General features: G+C 32.4%; 1 protein-coding gene across 1 annotated transcript; it reads left to right on the top strand.

Moving 5' to 3' along the window:
- Positions 1–1,396: 1,396 nt before the first annotated feature.
- Positions 1,397–12,623, top strand: LOC139426450 (uncharacterized). Its single transcript, XM_087156630.1, has 3 exons — positions 1,397–1,950; positions 1,996–2,327; positions 12,535–12,623. The coding sequence occupies exons 1-3, from the start codon at positions 1,397–1,399 to the stop codon at positions 12,621–12,623; spliced, it is 975 nt and encodes a 324-aa protein (XP_087012756.1).
- The last annotated feature ends 11,449 nt before the right edge of the window (positions 12,624–24,072 follow it).

Here is a 24,072-nt window from a genome sequence, read left to right as displayed (position 1 = left end):
AAATGTTCCAAAGAATAAATATTGTTTATTACACTTAATAGAAATATTGTGCAGTGTTAAAATAAGGTTTTGTTGTTAAATTCACTTAATTATATAAATTTCAACTAAACATTAATGCATGTAACGTAAGTTACCAAAAACTAGAAAAAGTTTTTGTGTGTAAAAAGAACAAGTGATAGAAAAGTAAGAATAATATTTTTTCTTCCTTAGAGGCTAAGACTAAATAAGCAGCAATAGTTTTCCTTTCAAATATTACTTATTTATTGTTTTGTGCCCTATTCAATATATGTAACGTAAGCTACTGACATGCATGCAATGTAAGTTACCAATGTGAAATGAGTTTATTCCTCTTGAAAATTGGCATACAAACTAAATAAGATGTATCCAGTTACAATACCAAACTTTAAATAAATTATCACTGCCTTAAGATATTAGTTTTAATGAAACTCTTTGCTTTAAGTTATTAATTTGGGTGTTGGCATTCATATGTTTCCAAAGTTGAACAAAATATTTCGACAGGCACCGGGAGTTAAGGATGTAGTTATAATTAGAGATGCTAATGGTAGCAAAAAGAAAGTACAAGCACGGTGTAACGTAACAGTGTGACAACTGAGCTAAAAGCATCAATTCCTCGAGAGGTAATGCTAAAATGATGTTGCTTGAGAGACACACACGAGAAGTGATGTTCTTTTTTTTGTCTAGTTGAAAAGAGAGTTTTTTTCTAAGAAGAGATATTTCTTTGGGTAATATTTTGTGATTGTTCGTGTGAATGTTTAAATAAATTGTTTGGTACAACTCACGTCTTATTTCTGGTTGTTGTGACACAACAGAATTTTACTGGTGGCAGCGGCGGGATATAGTAAGAGTAGTTGATTTAAGGTAGTCAGTGATTGTATATTTAGTTTTTTATCAGTTGCAAATTATGGCTTTTCTTAATAAAGCGAAAAAAGTGGATTTGATAGAATTGGCCGACGAATTAGGTGAATCTGTTCCACCTCAAGCAAATGTTTGTGAAATTAAAAAAATAATTCAAACTAGTAAACATTATGAGGTTGAGGATGTAAAGATGTGTTTGACTCGTATAACGGAGGAGAGAATTAGGCGAGAAGAACTTGAAAAACAAGAACGGCGAGAAGAACTTGAAAGACAAGAACGGCGGGAAGAACTTGAAAGACAAGAACGGCGAGAAGAACTTGAAAGACAAGAACGGCGAGAAGAACTTGAAAGACAAGAACGGCGAGAAGAACTTGAACGGCAACATCAATTGGAATTGCGTAAACTCGAATTAGAAGCAAATTCTCAAATTCAGCACCAAAACAGACCGGTATCAGGTGAAACAAATCATAAAATACAGATTTTACAAATAACACCAAAATTTAATGAAGGTAAAGATGAAATGTCGTTGTATCTGATAAATTTTGAACGTCGAGCAGAAATTGCACAAATTCCTAAAGATGAATGGGTGCCTTACCTATTGAGCGTAGTACCACCCGACATTTCAAATATGTTGGCGAGAGAGTCTCCTAAGGATGCCAATAACTACGACTTTGTAAAAGAATTGATTCTTAAACAATATAAGCTTAATGCAGAGGAACTCAAACAAAATTTTTATCGACATTTTAAATCACCTGAAAAATCTTGGCGAAATTTTGCACAAGAATTAAATTGCTATTTTAGCGAATGGGTTTCTGAAGTAAAAATTACCACTTTCGATGATCTTAAGAGTTTGATGGTTACCGAGCAAATGAAACGTCATGTACCAAATGACATGAGAGATCATTTTCTTGAAGATTGGATGGAATTGAATTCCTATTCCAAATTAGCCGGAAAATTGGACGACTATGAAAGTTTAAAAAACAGTTTCAAGGAAAAGTCTGTGTCTTATAATCGAAGTAACCAAGATGATTCTTGGCGATCTCTAAACCAAAGTGATACCAGAACTGAAGAAAAGTTGACTTGGCAGAAAAATAATATTAAAGAAAATGTTCGCGAAAGAGAATTTGAAAGAAGAAGACAGCTCAGATGCTATGAATGTGGTTCTTATGATCATCTACGCCCTCAATGTCCCAAGGCGAAAACAAATTCTGAAACTGTGGCTTCGCTTCACGTTTCGGAATCAAGGTTTCCTGATATAATGACACCATATACGAGCATTGGCGTGGTAAATGGCGTTGGCATTTCAATACTACGAGACACTGGCGCAACCTTGGATTTAATTCCTAGGAGATTTGTAAAACCTGAAATGTACACGGGTGAATCTGTTTGGATAAAAACTCCAATACAGGAAGAATCATTTTGTTTTCCATTAGCCGTAGTTGAATTAAACTGTAAGTTAGGAAAAGTGGTTACTAAGGCAGCTGTATTAGGTGATTCTCTTGATAAAGGGTATTATTTATTGGGTAACAAAACGGCTGCTCTATTGGAAAATTCGTTTGAAGTCCCAATGATAAGTGCTGTAATGACTCGAAAACAAAAAAATATGAATGAAAGGAGGGAAGTAGAAAATAAAGATAATGTACAGCTCGGTATAGTCGATTCCAATGAACACATCGTTACTTCTGATCAAACGGCGAAAACCGATGACTTACTCACTGAAAAGATTCGTGACTCCAATTTTCCTGTTTATTTTCCTGTTTATTTTCCTTTACTGTTTTATTTTCCTATATACCGGTAAGCAAAACAGTTTTATGTCAACCTATATAGATCAGTTTTGACAAAATTTTATGTATGTTTTTTTGCCATTTCCTACTTTTCGAGAAATGCACCAAATGTTTATGGAAGAAAATCCAGAATGCAAAATTGGAAAAACTAAATTCTTTGAGCTCAGTCCAAAGCATGTCTTGCTTAGTAGCAAACTTCCAGGCAATGTTTGTGTTTGTAAGCATTATGAAAAGTTCGGATTGACTGAGGAAGCCTTCAGCAAAATTTATATTGTTCCATCTTACGAAATTCTTTAGAAATTTATTTCATGTTTAGAAAAAACAGCTGAGTGCGAGTCTCTAGAGCAGATGAGTGGAGTGTCTAGTCTATTCTCAAAATCTCCACAGATTAAAAACATTAAGCAGATCCACCATTTAAGAGTACAAGAAGGCATACCAGAGGAGTTTTTTTTAATGAAAGATATTGAAAAAGAAAATGATGAGTCCAAGATAAATATTGGAGGTTGATATATGGTTAGATAGGAGGACATGTTATATCCTGGTGTGGTAATGTCTGTTGCAGAACAAGAATTTAAAGTCAAAATTTAAAGGCTGCTGTGGGAATCTATTGTAAATGGCCAGAAAAAAGAGATGAAATATTCTACCAGAAAGAAAGCATGGTGAAAAGAATTGAGCCCCCTGTACTAGTTAATAACAGAGGACTTAATAAGTTTGCAGTTATGTGTGAATAAAAAGTATCTGAATTTACTTCATGTACACTTTTTCTCCCTTGCACTATACTGTTTAAATAACTTAATTTGCATTTGCACATTATTTGATAAAAGTTTGATACAAAGGGAATTTCGTAACGTAAGTTACTGTAACGTAAAATACCCACTTAAAAAATTACATTTAATTTAACTTTTGAAATAAAATCTTAAATCTAGGCATATGAAATATTTAAACATGTCAGAAAAATGATACATATAATCTTAATCATGAAACTTTTGTATAAGAACAGAATTTTGCCTTCAAGTATATTGCAAATTTATGCCATTCCTTTTTCGGTAACGTAAGTTACCACACTAATTTTAGGCTTTTACACAGTTTAAATTGAAAAATAATAATTATTTTAATTAGATTCCTTTTAGTTTTGATTGTAATTTTAAGAAATCACTTTATTTTAATATGTGTATTCATATTATTTGTTTGCTTCTTAGTTCTCAATGCAATAAAGTTTATGTGAATGTAACGTAAGTTACCTTGGAATAGCCCATTTAATAAAATGAAAAATCAGTAAAACTAAGAGTTTTACCAGGACATTTTCAATCTTTTAAAGTATGAAAATATTTACCCCGACCTGTCCCAATTCAGGGCATACGGGTAAATGTTTATTAAAACCAATTAAAAACAGAAAAGAACATAAAAAGAAAAAAGTGCATAAAATACAAGAGTCATATGCCAACAGCTGGGAGGGCCGCCATATAGTGCTTAAAGCCGACGGCCCACCCTTATACTGAGCCAAATTACAATAATATTGAAGACCCCAACAAATTTACAGAGAATACAGTATGTGTTACAATACATAATTAGTAGTTACAGGATATAAACATCTAAAATAAAACAAGACAATTAAAAATATGAATACAATAAAAAAAAATTTCTTCTTTTTTCCTTTCCCGTCTATTTTTGTTGATAAAAACGCTAAAAGCGAATATACAAGTGAGTAAAAACAACAAGATGAATTAAAATTAGTGTTGAGGTGATAGAACAGAAGACCAACGGAGTCTCCCAGGATGCTCAAGTTTGAAAAATATAAAAGGGGAATGACGCGTTAAAATAGAAGTGGATTGGCAGTTCAGGTATTGAGGGGAGACATCAAGTCAACCTAAGTGTATAGGGTCCATCGGATCGTCCATTGTAATGGTATCTTCTAGTGTACTTTTAATAATTTCTCTAATCTTTTAAGTTTTTTAATAATCTTTTAAAGTATGTCAGCACTATTACAATTCTAATGATATTTTAAATGAGACTTAGGAAATTATGAAATATTATTATTTTTAATATTATGCGCGTTTGTCATTTGGTATTGTTTGCAATACCTGATTTCCTACTTGGCCGGTAACATATAAGTCAGAAAACAAATCTTATTTACGCCGAGCTTTTAACAGGTGTAAATGTACTAAATTTAGTCATATGTTACATTTTCTTGAATGTGTAAATAATGGGAATTACAAACCACTAAATTTATTAGTTTAAAAATTAATATCTATTTTCTATTTAGATATTAATAAGAGTAAAATATTAAAAAAAATATTAACAGAAAACCTTATGATGTATAGCATAACAAAACAAAATTGAGATTTTAACTCAATACTTTACGTATGATATACTTAGATTTTCTATTTTGATCCAAATTTATACTGTATACGTGATTCGAATTTAGTCCACTGGCTTTTATATATTACTTGGCAACTCAATCAAGTTTCCAAAAAGAACACTTGAGTTGTCCTTCTAGTGACAAAATATTTTATAATAATTTTTATGTTTATTGAAAAACTACTGTAATGTAACATCCTGACCTACAAAAGTACAAAAAACTGTTAATATTTTTGATTTTTTTCTTATTTTTAAAAATGTATCATACGTGTATTTTTTATGATGCAATAAAGGAAGTATTATAGTTTGTTAGCCTTGATTGTGAAACAGCATGGAATAATTCCTATGTAAATCCTATAATAAATTCGGTTGGTACAACAAACTAACACATTTCTTTTTAATATATTGCTATATCTGTTCGAAAATAATTTTTTTCCGAATCAAAAGCTGTATCTTCTCAGCCAATTCAACAATTAGGAAGATACGTATATGCATGTAACAAATTTCATTCCTCTGAGTGGAGATTTATTTATTTCCAGATGAAAGGGGGGTAGAGAGCTCGCCTCCGAAGGAGGTAGCCAGGTTCAAATCACAGTGTGGGTTGGTCAATACGAATTCTACTCCCAGCTCTCAAAATCCACAGTGCTGATATAAAATATGCTCAGTTTTAGATGAATCATGGGTTATAATCCATTTTCCAATGGCCTAACTGGGGAAGGTTTTCGTGATTTTCCTCTCCATCGAACGAAAATGAGGGTTAGTTTCATCTAAAATTCCAGCAAGAAGATTAGTTTTTAATAATGTTTGATCCAGAAGTTCCATTGTCTTCTGAAATGGGTTCAAAATTACAAGTCCACTGAGTTGAAAATTGATAGACGTAAATTCAGAATTGGGTCTACTGTTCATCGCTGGTTATAAATTATTATATAACAAACAGCACAGGTAGTTGGTTTTTTTTTAAATGATACAAGTATGGTATGCTATGAATATCAGCTATAAAAATTGTTTTGGTAGTTACAATTGTTGAATAATAAGTTAAATACAGTGAAGTTTGCAGTAAAATAGAAATTTAATAAGATTTGCCTAGACGTGAAATTGTAAGAAATGTGAATGGTTTTTCTTACTTGTTTCATACTTAGCCCGTTACAAAAATAATTGTTTCTAAGAACACTTCTAACTGTTTTAAAATATCTGTGTGTACATAAGAGAAAAAAATGCAAATTATTACCTCATTAACTAAAGTAATAAATATAAATAACTAAGATATCTTTTTACCGGCCCTATTAACTAAAAACCTTAAGTTTAAGTTACACTTTATAAAAAATCTTGTATAAGGTGGTTAAGTAGGAGATTTGTAGAAAGAAAGAGGAAGTTGGTAGATGCTCATCTGAGTTTGTGTTAGAAGACTTTCTAATCTGTAAAAAACTGGGTTATTTTTCAAAATCACTATAACAGTTTTCTTTCCTCAAAAAAGAAAAATTGTCATCATAAATAAGACATTGTAAAATTAGACCGAATGCATAAAAACTGAAATTATTAGATGTAATTATTATGTGTATTAATGTAATTATTTTGTTAGGCTTTTTATATAAAAATATGTTTTTATATGGTATCAAGATAATTAACAATTTAAAGAGAGAGATATTTATTATATGTATTATCAAAAGCATGGTGGAGAAGTTTTGTGTGCAGCACCTGGCTTTATCTCAACATCTACGTTTCGTGATGTTGTTTTAATTAGATGCATTAGCAAGTTTAAGAGCTCATCCAACAATGAAAGGTTTACATTCACCTCCTTATCCTTTTAGTGCCTTCATCTCCACCGTCTTAAATTTTAGGTAAAAATTTTCCTTTTGTTCTTCAAAAAAGTTATGATGAAGTATTTCTACCCCAGAAAACTACATCCTTCAAATTAAAAACTTCTATATACCAGATTCAGAAAAAAAAATGATAACTTTAAAAAGTTTTTTCCACCCAAAATCCTAATTTTTGTAATTTCAGATAAGTAATTTAAAACTGTATATTTAGCTGGAAAAAAAAATATTGCGTTTGTTTTTGTTTAAAGCAAATGTTGATGAATGAGGCTGAGAAATAATTTTTAAGTATAAAATGTTTGAATGTTTTTAGGAAGTCTGAAAACAGGGAAATTTATAAAAAAAAATTAAACAATATTACTAAAACTACTGTTAGCAGAATTATACTATCATCATTCCTTCCAAAAAAAAAACTATGAATTTCTAAAAAAACTATATCGAGCTCTATTTTTTTCATTTCCAATTAGGGGACAACTTTGCATGCCTTCAAATCATTCTCAGGGATGTTTCCGAGACCATCATCTATAGCTCATAGGAAAGCTCTAGCGCTACATAAACGAAGTACTACTACTACTGATACTGATATATTCTTTGTAAGCAATTCAAGCAAGATATTCTTTGTTGGAAAGCTTTCAAGCAAATGGACTTTGCTTCTAAGCAATGGACTGCTTCTAAGAAAAAGATTTAGTATTTCTTGTTTCTGGCACTGTAGTGGTTTAGTTTCAAGATTACATAACTCGATTCTGTGTAGTGTTCAAAAACACAAAATTCAACTTGTAAAATTAAAGTCAGATCAAACTATATGAGGAGATAACAAATATAGAGTAAAACACGAGGGTCAACATGTGTGACGATGAGTAAATAAAAAAACAAATAGGATAATAAATAAAGTAATGAAGGATAGAGAATAGAGACTCGATGACCGAAGAGTGTTGTTCTTCCACCAATCATTATGAAGCTTTCGATAGGTTGGTAGATACTTTATTTACGTCGCACTAGAGCTGCATAATGGGCTATTCGCAATGGTCTGAGAAACATCCCTAATGATGATCTGAAGACATGCCCTCCCAGTTTTGCAAGACCACTTCTTCAGTTTAGACATAGATCTAAAGGGGAAGAAAATTTTCTCTAGATCCCTGCATCTATGGTACTATTCAGTGATCGACTACAGGTGTTTCGATTCCCCATATTTTACGAGCATATATATGGCATGTACTCGTTGGGTCTTAGAGGAGTCGAGGATCGAGCATATATATGGCATGTACTCGTTGGGTCTTAGAGGAGTCGAGGATCGAGCACCCACCGGTCCGGTGGACTGGAGACCGACTCTCTAACCACTGGGTTACCTCTGGCCTAGATGTACTTCAAATTCCGACATATACCTGTATGTATCTTTGTATCATCTTTCTTTAGATTGTCGGATCCACAGGGGTGCTTCCTAGACAGCCGCTATTGTGCAACTCTAGTGCGACGTAAACATAGTACCTACCTTTCTTTAAATTGTGCTTTATGTTCTTAAACTAGAAAAAAAGCCCTTGCATGTAATACAAAAACCTTTTTCTTTGTATTGAGGTCGTAAATTTAGATGTACGAATGAATGAAGATGTACGTAAATTTACGTGTACAAATGAATAAATAATTATTTTTTTGATCAATAATGAAAAGAGAGACTTTCATGGTAGACAAGTGTTTCTTTCGTTCAACCCCTCTGAAGCGTGGAGGTAGGGGGTTCGAATCCCATCACAACCCAGAGTTGCCTTTCAGTAAATCTTTTGTAATTTGTGCTATCTGTTCTTTAACTTTACAGTGGATTATCAGGCATTATATTTTATCAGCACAACCCTGCACATACGTTTCTAACTATAACCCCGGTAGCAAAAATCATCGGTTTCTGAAGGTTTTTGCAGCATTTGTAGGTTATTACAGCATTTTCAGGATACATCATATTCAGATTACCATATTTTCTCAGAACAAGCAAACAAATGAGTCAAAATTGTTGACACGCATTTTTAAGACATTTATTACTAATAGCAATTAAAAATCGAAATTAAGAAGTACTAGTATTTTATTTACGCCACTCTAGAACTGTGTAAGTCCCGCAGTGGACTGATCGTTAAGACACGGTTCCCAGCAGATCACCGAAGTCAAGCATCACTGGCTGCGGTCAGTGTGCGGGTGGGTGACCACTTGGATCAGTGTGCGTAGGGACCGAGGGAGTGCGGTAAGGGTCCCCGTTAAACTGTTCTACCGTAAAGTGCTCGACTTCGCATGCAGGTCGTCGGGCTATCTAAGCGGGGGTGCCATTCCCTCTGCGGAGGATCAAAATTGTGATGGCATGTCTTCGGATCATCCTCAGGGATGTTTCCCAGACCGTCGCCAATAGCCCATTGTGCAGCTCTAGTGCGACGTAAATGAACAAAATCAATCAATCAATCATAGAACTATGTAATGTGCTATTATCGACTGTCTGGGAGATATCCCTGAGAGTGATCCGAAAACTTGCCATCACAATCAATTTTGATCCTTTGCGGAAGGGATGACTTCCCTGCTTTGGAAGCGCGACGATCTGCGCGTGAAGTAGAGCACTTTATACTTGAACACCTTACTGAGGGTTGATGCCGTGCATTTTTGGTCCCTTCATATGCTGATCAAAATGGTCACTCACCCGTTCAATGATCACACACAGTGATGCTCTTCTTCAGCGTTTTCCTGAGAACCGTGTATGATTTATACTAATTTTCTTGCACCATTGTATAAAATTCAACTTAAATTTAAAGAATATAGCGTATATATGTTATCTAAAAATTGAATTTTACAATAATAATAATAATATCTGTCTGACTGCGTTGAGGTCGCAGATTAATTTAGATGTATAAAAACAGTACATCGGATTCACTTCGTAAAGTCTGCTACCGGGGCGGACTATAACTAAATAAAAAGATATATTTTAAGCACTTTCAGGTATCGGGTTGGAATTTGTTGTAATCATGGATGTTTTTCGCCAAGTTGTGTTACATGGTTATTTGAAGGGGCAATAGCTTATAGCTCATCTTCGTAATAAGCACGCAAACTTGACTATGTATGATTGAATATAAATAATCCCGCACTGGACTGATCATTAAGACACGGTTCCCAGCAGGTCACCGAAGTCAAGCATCATGGGCTGCTGTCAGTGTGCGGGTGGATGACCACTTGGATCAGTGTGCGTAGGAACCGAGGGCGTCCGGTATTGGTCCTCGTTAAACTGTTCTACCGTAAAGTGGTCGACTTCGCGTGCAGGTCGTCGGGCTATCGAAGCAGGGGTGCCATTCCCTCTGCGGAGGATCAAAATTGTGATGGCATGTCTTCGGATCATCCTCAGGGATGTTTCCCAGACAGTCGACAATAGCCCATTGTGCAGCTCTAGTGCGACGTAAGCAAACTACAACTAAATATAAATAAAATAAATTTGCTCTCAAGCCTGCAGAGGCCTCCCCGGAGGAGTGGTGTCATCCGACAAGGGGAGGAAACAGGTTCGAATTTATGTATCTTCCATAACCATTTATGTATCTTCATGATGTCACTCTCTTAATTGTTCTATCTGATTTTCCACTTGAAAAATGCTTATAAGCCGCACTAATATAATTGAGCACAAAATATTGCATAGGTATGCGAATCAATAAAGTAAATAGAAGGGCCTCCCTGGACGAGTGGTATCGCCCACCAAACGCTGTGTGATACGTGGAGGTAAGCGGGTTCGAATCCCGCTGTCCCTCCTCTCAGTATTGTGCAATCAGTCCTTCTGCTTGAGAAAGGCTTATAATCCCTTATTGAGAACACAAATCTGCAAATGTTTGTTGTACTAATAGACAACAAACAGACGAATCTTGAGGTCTCCCTAGGAGAGCGGTATTGCTCTGCACCGTGGAGGTAGCGAGTTCGAATCTGGCTGTTACCCTGGATGTAAATTCGTGCTGTCTTCGCTGTGTTGTGCTATCTGTTCTTCTATTTGACAAAGGTTTATAAGCCTAAATTGAGCATACTAGCCTGCAAATGTAAGTAATTCTAATAAAACGAAGCGAATCTGTATTATGTATGTATAGCAATAAATGAATAGATAAATAAATAAATTATTCAGAAAATTAATAGTACAAGCAATTTTAACAGAATTTCGTTCTTAATGCATGTGACAAAACGAGAGATTTCACAGAAAAAGCCTCAAACTCGAAGGTCGCTTTTTTAAGAACAGTTACAAACTCATCAGAGAGTAAGTTTTATTATTTCAATATAATTTATCGAAATGTGTTTATAATACATTTACTCAACATGTAATCAGACCAGTAGAATAATTGATTTACTATGACTTTATTGTATTGAACCAAATTTTTCAATTACCCCAGGTAATACACTAGTAATTTCACTCTATATTGCACTGTATAAAAGATCACTGTATAAATCACTGTATAAAAGATATACTTGCTATAATGAACTGATACTCTTGTTTATGTCACTTACTTAATATTTTTAAATATCATCATTTTTTTACACTTCACAAAGCCAAGAACCATCTTTAAACATCGCAATCCATCTATTGGTTACAAACTTATCAGATCATAGATTCCATGATGAAAATTGTTTTGTTAGCTTCAGAAGTTTAAAAAAAATACCAAATATTTGGCAAAAGATACATACGTTCATGTTCATAATATTAATTACATTATTTAAAACAATCATTTAAGTAATTTATGTGTTTTGACATGCGTATTTTATAAAACACATTCGTATGCATATTACATATTTAGGAATTTGTATTGAATGATTTTTATGTTACATGTTTAATATATGTATACGAAAGTATTTTAACACTTCGTTCTTTCTATCAATTACTATGTATTTGATTAAAAAAGGAGGATTAAAAATGCTAAATATAAGTGTGTTAAAGATTCTATATTGTGAGGAAAAAAATATACTTCTAGAAAAATTTGTTTGGCTGACAAGATATGAACTTGATGTTATGATTTATTAATTTAATTCTAATTTATTATTGTAAAAAAGAGGAAATCCAACAGAGTAAAAGTAAAATAAAATCTATATATGTCAAATATTAATACCCTCATAAATCTGTAAAAAAAGTATAGTTAAGTAAAATATACTTTAGATAGATAGATTATTAACAGGTTTTTATTGAAAAGTAATTAAGCACTATATTCGGACATGGTTGTTAAGTTGAATAAGTTGATTGAATATTTTCGTTAATTCTTATTTAAACGATTTCAATAAGAAAATATTTACATGAATAAATTAGTAATAATTAGATATAATTTAGTAATAAGGAAAATATTTACATGAATAAAACATTTAAGTTATTGTAGTTGACTGTTTGCTAAGTAATTTCAATCTTCTTGATGGGTTCATTTGACAAACTGTTTATATAAAAGGCATGTATGTTTTTAGTTATATAATAAAATTATTTATATTCTTAATAAGAATTACATAAATCTGTCAAATATATTAAAAAAATTTATATTGTTTAACTTCTATTTAGTTTGGTTTTGTTAAGAACACTTCGTATCCATATTAATATTCTAATTTCAATTCAAACTAATTTTATTCTAAGAAATATTGTACCCATGCAGAAATTAATGATTCTTAATTTTTGTATCGTTATAACGGCGTTACTGACTCTTATGTGTATTATATTCTATATTAATTCTGAATTTTAGTGTTGCTGAATAACAAAGAAGCAAAAAAAGTGCTTCACTACTTCTTCGAACTTCACTATAGCAAAGACTATCTTAGATTCTTGGTGTAGTGAAAACTTTTTTGGTATAAAATAGTTTCAACCCATTTCGGTGTTAACTTATGCTAAAACTTTTTATAATGTATATTTTTATTTAAGTAAAGGAAAAAAAATATCGTATTTCGGCGAATTATAATCTAGGTTAATTAGGACCAGAAGTGATTAATTAAAAACAGATTCATTTGAAGAAAAAGCTGAAAAACGTTTACTTTAAGTACGACAATTTTAACACTTCTCAACAAATTGACTGATTTCTAACGATTTCGATTTCTCTTTTGTTCTAATCAACGTCTGATACAATTAACCAAGTTTTAAAAATATTTTTTTTTATTAAGTATTAAACTCAACCCCAATTTTGAATATTTTTTCTGCATTTTTACAAAGGTCAAAAAACATATGAAGCAATTTGTATATATAAGGTATTATGTAATCACACCTCTTAATTAAAGTTTTAAATATCCTTGTCAAGAATGAAATAAAAATTTAGCTGCAGTAAATTTATTAAACGAAAAAAAAATGATTGAAATCCTTTATATAGTCGCTTTGGTAAATGTCCAAAATATATACTAGGTCTTGTTAAGTGCCACTGCCCGGTATACATTTGTCCGGTATGCCCTATATCAATGCATTTCAAGGTCAAAGTGCCACTGCCCAGTATGCATTTAACCCGAACGCTGATGTTTCTCCTAATCTATTCTCAGCAAATATTAAAATATCGAATAAATATAATAATATCAACGAATAAATTTATATCAAATCGGATATAACAAATATTATATATTTGTAAGTAAGACGAGATAAGAAAAATAATTATACAGAAATCAGCTTGATTTCTTTATGAAACTTAAAGCTTTTTCCAGTTATCTCTTTTCAACTCTCCAGTTTCATCAGGAATTAAACATGTTTTTATATCTTCAGCCCCGCGTTCCTCAGTAGTGCTTCTTAAAACTTCTGCATTGGTTTCACATTTTCCTTGTTTAAATATTAGTTTGTGTCCATAATTGCATATTCATTCTTAACTTTGTTTTTAACAATAAGCAAATATAATATTCATAATAATATTATTTTGACAAGGAATAAATATAATAAAATTATTCATTAAAGATGGTTGTTCTGGAGCACCCTCGGTAACGTAGTGATACATTTTTTTTCATTTTTAGGGAAACATTTTTTTATAAAATAAAGATTTCATTAAGGGGACACGGGACCTTGAAATCATAAAATTTTCAAAAAAATTTTTTTTTGTTAAAAATGTAAAGATAGTCAGCCTGAATCACGTGTTGTTCGAATTTTTTCGATACGATGATTTTTTATGATTTTATAGCTATTTTTCTGAAAAGTGGGCGTGGCACTTTTGACGTTCCATAAGATGTCTGTTTGTTTACATTGTAGTTATCAAGCTTATTTTGATTTTTTTTTATGTTCAAATCAATATTTCTATAAAATATTTTTTAATTAGTATAATGTGACACTGTTTGGCAACGCCAAATTAACTTTAACCGTACTTTTGTTTAACCGTACAATTGTGGGCACTTTGAATTCAAATGTATGAAATTTTCTAGCATGTTATCGAAATTCTGCAATATGCTTTTCCTATGTCAATGTCAATAATTTTTTTATTTATCTGGTATCAAATATATTATTTGTTTTATTAAAATTATAGAGAATAATGTTTTTAGTGTAATTTTTATGCACACAAAAATAATCTTTTTTCTTTGTTTCAAGGTTACATGACATATTGATATGATGCATAACGAACAATATTTTTATGTAAAAATCGTTTGTATTGGTAAAAATTTAGCATTTATTATATTAAGAATACATCGGAAGTTCTTTTTATATTTTAAGCATGATATTATAGCTATTACAGTGAGTTTTAGTTAATTTACCCAAAAAAAGTAGTTTTTCTCCGTTAACTTTTTTTGCATAATTTACTTCTATAATTTGTCCCTTGTGTCTGAATATTTGAAAATTTTGCCTGAAAATTTTTCATATGCTTCATATGACTGTTATAAAGACAATGTAGCATTGTTTTCACGAAATATTAATTATAAAGTTTTTTATACAACTTTAACCGTAGGAGGAAATGAAAATTTTCGAAAAAAAGCGTCGGAACTAAAAAAAATTTTTTTTCTCAAAACCTGTTGAAGTGAAACAATAACTGATGCTAGAGAGTCTTTATATCATCATTATCTATCTATAGAAAAAATTTTAAATTATTTGGATGAAATTTCAGACACAAGGGACAATTTTTGTATTTTTTAAAATTTTCATATTTTATTAAATTTTTAAAAAAATTTTGACCAAAATTGTTTTTACTTGGCCTATTTCCTAAAATATGCTAAAAAATAAATAAATTATGTTCATAATAGTAAAATTAAATTAAAAAACAAGTTTTCATAAATTTTCATTTGAAAGGTCCCATGTCCCCTTAACTGATTAAAAATACAAAATTTAATTAATATTTTATAATGACTCACTTTTATTTTACATATTATTATAATCTTAATTCCCGAGATATTCGTATTATGCGTCTGATAAAGGATATATGTATACTGTTAGATAAAATTAAAAAACTAGCTTATGTCTTTATTACTTTTCTATTGTTGAACGTCATAAAAAATTCAGCATAACTTTATTTCATGAAGAAGATTAAGTCTTCGCAAATTAAATTCTTCTCATTTCGTTCTTCAAAAAGACGAATGCAAGAATTCATTAGGACTTGTCATTTCTTTTTATAATACTCATTCTTCGTTTTTGCTCTGTGTTTCATTTCCAACATCATTATATAAAGTCTAAAGAGAAAATTAAAAAAGTAGGTATTAAGTTTTCTTAATACCCTACTAGAATAAAATATTTAAAAAAAACTCTAGTTTCACTTGTTTCTCATAAATTATTAAATCAAATTCAAACATTGTTTTTGGTTTAAAGATGAAACGAAAAATTACATTCTAAATCTTGTAAAAATCTACGTTGGGTAACATTTTTAAAGTCTGAGCAAATAAACTAAGTTTTTATTTTCAACCGAATCAGATTTACCTTTTTTGTTAATTTAAATTACAAGAATATAACAATAAAAATAAATTTGTGATATACAAAGAGAAGCTCCAATAAGTAAAGTAAGTAACAGTGTTCCGTAATTACCATCCTGTCGGAATCATTGTCAAAAATTCAGTCAATATAATTTTTAAGCGAGGAAAAACATAAACGCTATCAGAACCTAACAAATCACTACTGAAGAGGGCTGTACTGAAATCATCAAAAGTTACTTAATTGCAAAAGTAGATGGTAGTTGGAAAGTAAGTATTAGATAAACTTCCCATTTTCAAATGGCAATTAAAAATATTTTTTTATCTTGTTTTTCTCACTAGAGTCTCACAGTGGACTTATCATAAAGGCACGGCTTAAGCATCATTGGCTGCGGTGAGTGAGCGGGTGTGTGACCACTTTGATCACCCTGCATAGGGATAGAGAGTACGCGTTACCGGTACTCCTTAGACTGCTCAACTGTAAGGTGCTTGATTTTGCGCTCAGGTCATCGGGTTACCGAATCGGGGGAGTCATCTTCTCTGCTGAGAATCAAAATTGCAATGGCATGTCTTCGGATCATCCTCAGGGATGTTTCTCAGACTGTCGCCAATAGCTAATTGTACTCCTCCAGTGCAACGTAAATATAGCACCACTACTTTCTCATTTGATATCAATTTTTTCTTATGGTATTTCTTGTCTCTTCTTCGCTTATATATTATTATCTAAAAAAATATCCATTCCTGCTAACCTTTACTCCTTTCGAAGACGGTCCCGCAGTGGTCTGATCGTTAAGACACGGTTCCCAGCAGATCACCGAAGTCAAGCATCACTGGCTACGGTCAGTGTGCGGGTGGGTGACCACTTGGATCAGTCTGCGTAGGGACCGAGGATGTGCGGTATTGATCCTCGTTAAACTGTTCTACCGTAAAGTGCTCGACTTCGCGCGCAGGTCGTCGGGCTACTGAAGCGGGAGTGCCATCCCCTCCGCAGAGGATCAAAATCGTGATGGCATGTCTTCGGATCATCCTCCGGGATGTTTCTCAGACTGTCGCCAATAGCTAATTGTACTCCTCCAGTGCAACGTAAATATAGCACCACTACTTTCTCATTTGATATCAAATTTTTCTTATGGTATTTCTTGTCTCTTCTTCGCTTATATATTATTATCTAAAAAAATATCCATTCCTGCTAACCTTTACTCCTTTCGAAGACGGTCCCGCAGTGGACTGATCGTTAAGACACGGTTCCCAGCAGATCACCGAAGTCAAGCATCACTGGCTACGGTCAGTGTGCGGGTGGGTGTCCACTTGGATCAGTCTGCGTAGGGACCGAGGATGTGCGGTATTGATCCTCGTTAAACTGTTCTACCGTAAAGTGCTCGACTTCGCGCGCAGGTCGTCGGGCTACTGAAGCGGGAGTGCCATCCCCTCCGCAGAGGATCAAAATTGTGATGGCATGTCTTCGGATCATCCTCAGGGATGTTTCTCAGACTGTCGCCAATAGCTAATTGTACTCCTCCAGTGCAACGTAAATATAGCACCACTACTTTCTCATTTGATATCAATTTTTTCTTATGGTATTTCTTGTCTCTTCTTCGCTTATATATTATTATCTAAAAAAAATATCCATTCCTGCTAACCTTTACTCCTTTCGAAGACGGTCCCGCAGTGGACTGATCGTTAAGACACGGTTCCCAGCAGATCACCGAAGTCAAGCATCACTGGCTACGGTCAGTGTGCGGGTGGGTGACCACTTGGATCAGTCTGCGTAGGGACCGAGGATGTGCGGTATTGATCCTCGTTAAACTGTTCTACCGTAAAGTGCTCGACTTCGCGCGTAGGTCGTCGGGCTACTGAAGCGGGAGTGCCATCCCCTCCGCAGAGGATCAAAATTGTGATGGCATGTCTTCGGATCATCCTCAGGGATGTTTCTCAGACTGTCGCCAATAGCTAATTGTACTCCTCCAGTGCAACGTAAATATAGCACCACTACTTTCTCATTTGATATCAATTTTTTCTTATGGTATTTCTTGTCTCTTCTTCGCTTATATATTATTATCTAAAAAAATATCCATTCCTGCTAACCTTTACTCCTTTCGAAGACGGTCCCGCAGTGGACTGATCGTTAAGACACGGTTCCCAGCAGATCACCGAAGTCAAGCATCACTGGCTACGGTCAGTGTGCGGGTGGGTGACCACTTGGATCAGTCTGCGTAGGGACCGAGGATGTGCGGTATTGATCCTCGTTAAACTGTTCTACCGTAAAGTGCTCGACTTCGCGCGTAGGTCGTCGGGCTACTGAAGCGGGAGTGCCATCCCCTCCGCAGAGGATCAAAATTGTGATGGCATGTCTTCGGATCATCCTCAGGGATGTTTCTCAGACTGTCGCCAATAGCTAATTGTACTCCTCCAGTGCAACGTAAATATAGCACCACTACTTTCTCATTTGATATCAATTTTTTTCTTATGGTATTTCTTGTCTCTTCTTCGCTTATATATTATTATCTAAAAAAATATCCATTCCTGCTAACCTTTACTCCTTTCGAAGACGGTCCCGCAGTGGACTGATCGTTAAGACACGGTTCCCAGCAGATCACCGAAGTCAAGCATCACTGGCTACGGTCAGTGTGCGGGTGGATGACCATTTGGATCAGTCTGCGTAGGGACCGAGGATGTGCGGTATTGATCCTCGTTAAACTGCTCTACCGTAAAGTGCTCGACTTCGCGCGCAGGTCGTCGGGCTACTGAAGCGGGAGTGCCATCCCCTCCGCAGAGGATCAAAATTGTGATGGCATGTCTTCGGATCATCCTCCGGGATGTTTCCCAGACCGTCGCCAATAGCCCATTGTGCAGCTCTAGTGCGACGTAAATTAACAACGACCTTTCGAAGACGATTCCCAAGTAGGAGAGAAACTTTAATTGCAAGCAGAAATATTTTTTCGGAGCTTGCTCCTTATTAATAACTTGATTTTAATGACATAAACGGATTAGACGGATACCTACCTGTAAGTGATATCATCGTAGGTAAATCGTGACATTTATCGATTCAGAAGGCTTACGGGTTTGACACATAGGCTATTGCAGGTATCCAATAAAATATGGTTTGAATTACGTGATTAAGTAGATTCACCTCACTTCCTCTCGAATTGCAAGTATCCAATTGATTTGCATGAAATGGTTGCCCAAATCAATATAATCAATAAAACCAAGAATAAAATATTTATTATCACCTGATATTTAAAAATGAAGCACTTCTGATAGCTCGTAGTTGTTTGCAAATAGTATGCTGAAGGTGGCCATCATGAAACACCAAGCTCATATAGATTATTTTTAGATATTTAGCAATATAAAATAAAAATAATTAGTAATCCGGAAGAATAATTTTAAAATAATTTATTATTTCTAATATAATCTTTGAGAAAAGAGACCAATTTTAGCTAACTTGAAGTGATATTTTTAACCTACTGATATCACCTCATATTTTAAATTTTATTTCAAATTTCTTTTTTTATTTTACTAATTTTTTTAAATACTTTGATCAATATCTTAAACTGTATTACATTGCATCTAACTAACAATGACCATATGTATTCAACAATGTGAACAATGTAAGCGATACCTAGGGAAATAGTACTGATAAATAAAATTCGAGGCTCAAATTTTGAGATCCTTATTGGGTATTTCTGATATATAAAATGTTACATAAAGTGTCCGACCAAATAAGATGTTACTATCATCTTTTTCAAAAACTATTTAAGCTAAATCTAACTTAACATTATTCTGAAGAGTCATAGCATTTAATGCCATAACTTGTTTTTAGAAACATTAATAATTTCTTTATTACATTTTTCCTCATACTACTTTTACCCAATTATAACAGAATGCAAAGAAAATATTCTTTACAAATAGCTTGTATACTAATAATGTCGCATAGCAATGTCGCAAAGCATTTAATTTTGCGTTTGATAGAGATAATTAGTACATTTATTAAATTCACAACAAGAGACTGCATTTGTTAATAAAAAAATATTTTTTTAAAAATCTCTCATGTATTTTTATATTAGTTTTTGTTTAAATTCTCTTTCTAAATTCATCATTTGAAATAAAATCTGTTGTTATAATTAATAGTTCTCATCCTCTTCTAAAAATAAATAATAAATGAACTCATTAAGTATTTTTTTTTCTTAAGCGGGCCTGGGAAATTTTCCAGGCCTATTTTTTGAACGAATTACAATTTATTTTTCCCCTCTTTTATAAGACTTGAGAAACGGTAGGGAAGAGTTGCGAAACTTTTCCCTAACATGAAATAATGAAGCGCATTGACTGTGAATTTGATGTCTTCCCGCCATATTAATGGATTGAATTAATAAACAGATAGAATGACCTATCTGAGACCTATTTTATCTCACTTCTAATAACTGCCGTATATTATATATTAAATAATTATTATTAATGTTTAATATTATCAATGGTCTACGTATTTAGATAATTATTATTAATGTTTAATATTATCAATGGTCTACGTATTATAGATAATTATTATTAAAACTTTTACCAATTAGAAATATTTCGAATTTGATCTAAATGTCTTGAAATTTTTCCAAAATTCCAAAGACATACCTAGAAATCTCACAAAATTCTAATGACACAAATCAAGACATGTCACTTTTTTAATAACATTAATTGAAAGTTTACGAAAAAATTTCAACTGCATAACTTGCGATTTATAAAAATTCAAACTACATGTCCAAAAATTTTTCAAAATTCCAATTACATGCCTGAAGATCTCTCAGAATAGAAATTACACTGAAATCTTTTAGAATAACAAAGATTAAAATTTAATGTCTTACTTTATTATATTTTGACCATATTGCTAAATATTTAGTTGTTGTTTAACTTATGCCGCTCTCCAATATTAGCAAGCCTGCTTGAATTAAAGCAAATTTTCTGGGCAGATAGTGCGTTTCTTGCTTGTTTTTTTTCAGTTGCATAATCGATGGACAAGAATACGACTTCAGCCCCACACGCGTTTCAGTGTTTTACAGGGTGGATCCAATCATACCCAATTCATTCATCAACAGATCGTAATTTTGACCTGAACCCGAGAATGATCAATCTTAAATTCAGTACTTCTAGAGGTATTGATCTTCTATGGAAACTTGGAAGACTTAGCGACAGCGACATAATTACTGTGCTCCAGTCATCATTTAAAACACTGGAATTCTTCGGACGGCGGGATTCGAACTCATGTTCTGACGAACACTATTCCAACGTCCTACCAATCAGACTATCCTGGTCCAAATATTTAGTAAAATAAGTTAAAAGTAAAATTTGACAATAAGAAAAATGAGTTTATATTAATTTGTGATGATACAATTTATCATTATGTTGATAAAGATACTGTGCGATTAAAATATAAATACAATCAATAGTTAATATTATAATTAAACTTTATTTTTCATTGATCTCCCGTTGTACAGTTTAATTTTATTCTGTATGTTCTATACAAAAATAAAGATAGAAAGTACGAACATGTTAAGAAAAGAAGTGGAAAAGAAGGAAATAATGATGGTTAAAAAAACTTTCTTAAAGAAGTTAATGCACCATTAATAGGCATTTTTCTCACATGTCATTTTCTTAGGATCTTTTCAGAATTCCAATTACATGCCTTGAGTCTCAGTTATTAACATATTTTTTTATTTTGTTCTTGTGCAACGCAATTTTCCCTTTAGTCATCATCAAACTTGCCGTCTTCTTTGGCATATATGTCATCGTACTACCTGGCAAAAAAATATAGCCCAAGATTAGGAAAACAGCATGGTCTCTGGTTTAATATCTTGTATAAAGTTGTTTATTTCCTGTCTTTAATTAAACTAAGGCATTAACTATCATATGAAAAGCTTCTTTTATTGTAACTCCAATCAGCATTTTTTTTATTACGAATTCTCCGATAATGTTGCAAAGAATATAAGCTCTTCCTCAAATAAAATTAGTTTCCGGGTCCCTTCAAATATAAATGAATAATTTGGAAGAAAAAAATAATTCTTCATTGATATGCCGCCTGATTTTTTTTAAAAATTATCTAAAGTAATATTAATTTTTATTTATTTAATTTTGAATACCTAGTGCAATATTGTTATATATAATACTTATTGCATTTGATGCGGAACTTTGTGTTAATAACGATTTAAACTTTCACATTTTAGAAGAAAACATAGTAATAATTTTCAGATATTAGTTGTTTATTTGAGTTCTGCTTTAAAAAAAAAACGTTGTCTTTTTTAACACAAAAAAAAGGTTAACACACAAGAAAATAATTTAAAATTTTATTATATTTTGCCAGTTTAATTCGGAACTAATTTATCTAATTTGAAATCTAAATGTAGAGAAGGCTTTTATTTCATTTTTATATAAAATGAAAAAAAATTGTGGTTCCAAATGTAAGCTTAGTTTATTAAATTTTTCGAAACATAATTATGCGAAAACACTGAACGTGACATTATATTTAATGTGGTGCAAAAGAAGAAATATATTTTTTTAAAAATAAGAAACTAGTTTTTATTCAAAGTCATATAAAAATAGCTTAAAAATTTAGTTTTATTGTTCAAAAATTAAAAGTTCGATTAGAATCAATTATTTTTGTTTACCTACATAAGGAGAATTAACAACGTTTATTAATATTTTTAGTCTTTATTTTACAATTTCATGTTGAGAAGAATTTATAAATTACGGTTTTGATATTTAAAAATCTATATCAGGGATAGGCCGTGATTCACAAGGGCACCACAAAGTACTGGACAGAATCAAGATAAATTTCAGGGTCTAAAACTAGTTTTTCGGACAATTCACTAGTCTGCAGCCATGGTGGCTCAGAGGATGGAGTGCTCACCTCCCGATATGATGACCCATGTTTACATCCCATTGATGACTGGTCGATACGAATTCCGCACTCGGATCACTCCAATCACAGAGCTGACGTAAAATATCCTCAGTAATAGATGGATCATGGGTTAGTGTCCCTTACCATCAGTCTAACCATGAGAGCCTTTCGTGGTTTTCCTCTCGATAAAAAGCAAGTGGTATGGTTTAGTTTCTTCAAAAATTTGTCCAGGAAAGCAAATTTATGACAATACTTGATGCAGGAGTTCCCTTGCCTTCTGGATTGGGTTCGAAATCACAGGGTATGGAGTTGGACATTGGTAGTCGTGCATTCAAAATGGGGTCGGCTGTTCAACGATGGTTATAAAATAAAATTAATTTCATTAGTCTGAGATATGAAGGGGGATACATAATTTACTACAATTTATTCTTTAAGTTAATTAATTTTTTACTAAATTTTTTATTCAATATTAAAAGGATTTTTTTATTTTCTTGGGGCTCACTTTCTTTTGTCATTCAGAAATTAAAAGAAAAATAACTATCAGACTTAAAGGTGTTACTTGATTGCAGAAAAATAATTCCGAATATCAGAATAAATAAATTCCGAAAGAAAACCTTTCCTTCAACACAAAATATTATTCCAGCTGCTTTTTCTCCTCACTCTATTGCGTGATTATTATGGTATGCAAGAGAAAGAGTAATATATAGTGCGCGTTGAATTATTCTCGTGAAAAATAATAAAGTAAAAACTGTGATTCCAAAAGGTTTGCCCGCAGCCAAGAGCAAGATAACAAGTATACTTCGCATAAAACAGATATGAATCTTCTATTTTATTTTTGAAAAAAATCCTATTAAGTAAGGAAAGAATAAAGTTCTATGTTTTCTTAACTTTCCAATAGAGGAGAAATAGAAAGTTTTCTTTTTTCTGCAGAAATTTCGAGTTCTTATTTAGTTAAAGTAATCACACAACTCTCGGCCAAAATATTATCCCCATAATTGGCTTATACCAAATCTCTTAATTAAAAGCTTATTTTATCATTTCCATGGCAAATATCCGCTGTCATTTTTTTAAATAAAAACATAGGATTCAGGATGTATACTATAAACCCTAAAGTATCTAGCCTATGTTGACGAACCTTTTGATGTATGGAAGAGAAATAAATAATATCATAAATAAAATTTTAAAAGTACGTTGTAAAGATTGTTCATTAGCAGTCTATTCAAGATTTTTGTTTTAAATTCCACTTTTTTTTATTACTCGAATATTTCTTATTTGTTAGAAGGAAATAAAACATAGGTCCTAATTTAACGAGCCTAATTTAGCGTAGCTTAATTTTCAGATTTTACTAATTCGCTCAAATTTCTCATACGGATTCCTGATATTGGGTTCAATTAGTCAAATTGGTTTGTCTTCTTTTCGTGTCAAAATTCAGGTCACTTTTTGATCATCTCATTGAGTATACATAGTTCTATTTATGTCGACATAATATAGCCGTATCCTGCTCTTGTGTAGTTTTACCTTATATATAGCTCTACTTAGTAATTTAGTGATT

Source organism: Parasteatoda tepidariorum, chromosome 2 (assembly GCF_982258835.1).
Source record: "Parasteatoda tepidariorum strain Cologne lab strain chromosome 2, Ptep-v5.0, whole genome shotgun sequence".
Taxonomy (NCBI): Eukaryota; Metazoa; Arthropoda; class Arachnida; order Araneae; family Theridiidae; genus Parasteatoda; species Parasteatoda tepidariorum.
The sequence above is the reverse complement of the archived record's forward strand: the minus strand, read 5'-3'. Positions and strand labels throughout refer to the sequence as shown.

What these genes read in the sequence shown, in the direction of transcription:
- LOC139426450 (XM_087156630.1), top strand. Translation starts at nt 1,397, where the DNA reads ATGTCGTTGTATCTGATAAATTTTGAACGTCGAGCAGAAATTGCACAA. An exon ending in GATACCAGAACTGAAGAAAA is followed by an intron (nt 1,951 to 1,995) that starts GTTGACTTGGCA and finishes TGTTCGCGAAAG; the next exon opens with AGAATTTGAAAGAAGAAGAC. An exon ending in AGCCGTAGTTGAATTAAACT is followed by an intron (nt 2,328 to 12,534) that starts GTAAGTTAGGAA and finishes TCTGAATTTTAG; the next exon opens with TGTTGCTGAATAACAAAGAA.